This window comes from Olea europaea, unplaced genomic scaffold (genome assembly GCF_002742605.1).
Source record: "Olea europaea var. sylvestris unplaced genomic scaffold, O_europaea_v1 scaffold33526, whole genome shotgun sequence".
Taxonomy (NCBI): domain Eukaryota; kingdom Viridiplantae; phylum Streptophyta; class Magnoliopsida; order Lamiales; family Oleaceae; genus Olea; species Olea europaea.
The window spans coordinates 1-1,243 of record NW_019252505.1 but is presented as its reverse complement, the minus strand read 5'-3'; the positions used below and the strand labels follow the sequence as shown (position 1 = coordinate 1,243).

Sequence of the window (1,243 nt, the reverse complement as noted above, 5' to 3'; positions counted from 1 at the left end):
TTCTTCTATATGTTTTTCACAGATCACTGAGTATCCCTCGCCCAAAGGCTGAAACTCTTGCTAGGCATTCTATATTGGGTCCAAATGGGCTTCGTGGACAGTGGCAACCTCCTAGTAGTAATTATAAGGTGGTATTACAATCTCTCTCTATACATTTTGTACTATATATGTAGTTTTACAACTTTATACCCTAAATGCAGGTACAATATCCAAGCAATTTAGACTTGACTCCCTTTCAGGCCCCAAGGTTAGACCTCTTTTTAAAAATATAGAAGTACCATATATTTCATATTGAATTTCTTAATTATCAGATCTTCATTTAATTTAATTTTTTTTATGGGATAATGCCTTGTGAAAGACGTGAAATTACAACCATGAAACTTGATTTTTCAAAATCTCTAATTGCTTATAGGTAGTATTTGTATATGTTCTCTCTTTTCTACACTCGTATGCTGACTAACAAATATGGTTTATATCCATGATCGGGATAGCTGTCTTGAGCAGCCTTTTGGGACTACGATGAGAAAGGATGATGACAACTTGGAGCGAGAAAGATTCACTTTGGAATCTGTAGTTCTGCCAGCAAAAGAAAATCAAACGTTTCAGACTCAAGAAATTGATTCTCTGATTTCTTTTGAAACTGTTGACAGCCTTCCTCAAGAAGAAATTATTAAACAACCTGAACCACCTCCTGTCCTAGCAGATGTACAGGATCTGATCCCGAGATCAACTCCAGATCTGGTTTCTTTTGAAACTATTGATTGCCTTCCTCTTGAAGAAATTATTAGACAACCTGAACCACCTCCTGTCCTAGCAGATGTACAGGATCTGGTCCCGAGATCAACTCCAGCTACCGAAAGAGAATGTATGATGGAAAAGTCTTCCAGTGATGGTTTAAATTGCTCCGAAGATCCGCTACAATTGCACATTGTACTGTTTGTACATTTTATATTTCAGTGTTTGCTTATTTGTTCCATTTAGCTTGATTTATATGGAAGAACACCTCTTCTTTTGCTTGCTTAATTGATACTTTGCAGTCAGGTTCTTGAGTTGATGAATACTCATTCTATTTATACATTTTATCCAGTCTACACAACTGATGGAATGTTTCATGAAGCTAGCCAAGTCAAACACAGATAAAAATCTTGAAACTTGTGGCGTTCTTGCAGGTTCCCTTGTGAGTATCACTTATTTCAAAACATGCTTGATATTCAGTGTTATTATTGCTGTTGTGGTACTTTTT

The 1,243-nt window shown here is 36.3% G+C and overlaps 1 protein-coding gene across 1 annotated transcript; it reads left to right on the top strand.

Annotated features, from left to right (window-relative positions):
• Window positions 1-6: 6 nt before the first annotated feature.
• On the top strand, window positions 7-1,234 carry LOC111385937 (AMSH-like ubiquitin thioesterase 1; the record flags this gene model as incomplete). The annotated part of the gene is made up of 4 exons (XM_023010358.1): window positions 7-128; window positions 201-247; window positions 492-930; window positions 1,088-1,234. Coding segments are annotated over exons 3-4 (558 nt in total), but the record flags the coding sequence as incomplete, so codon positions are not given.
• Between the last annotated feature and the right edge of the window lie 9 nt (window positions 1,235-1,243).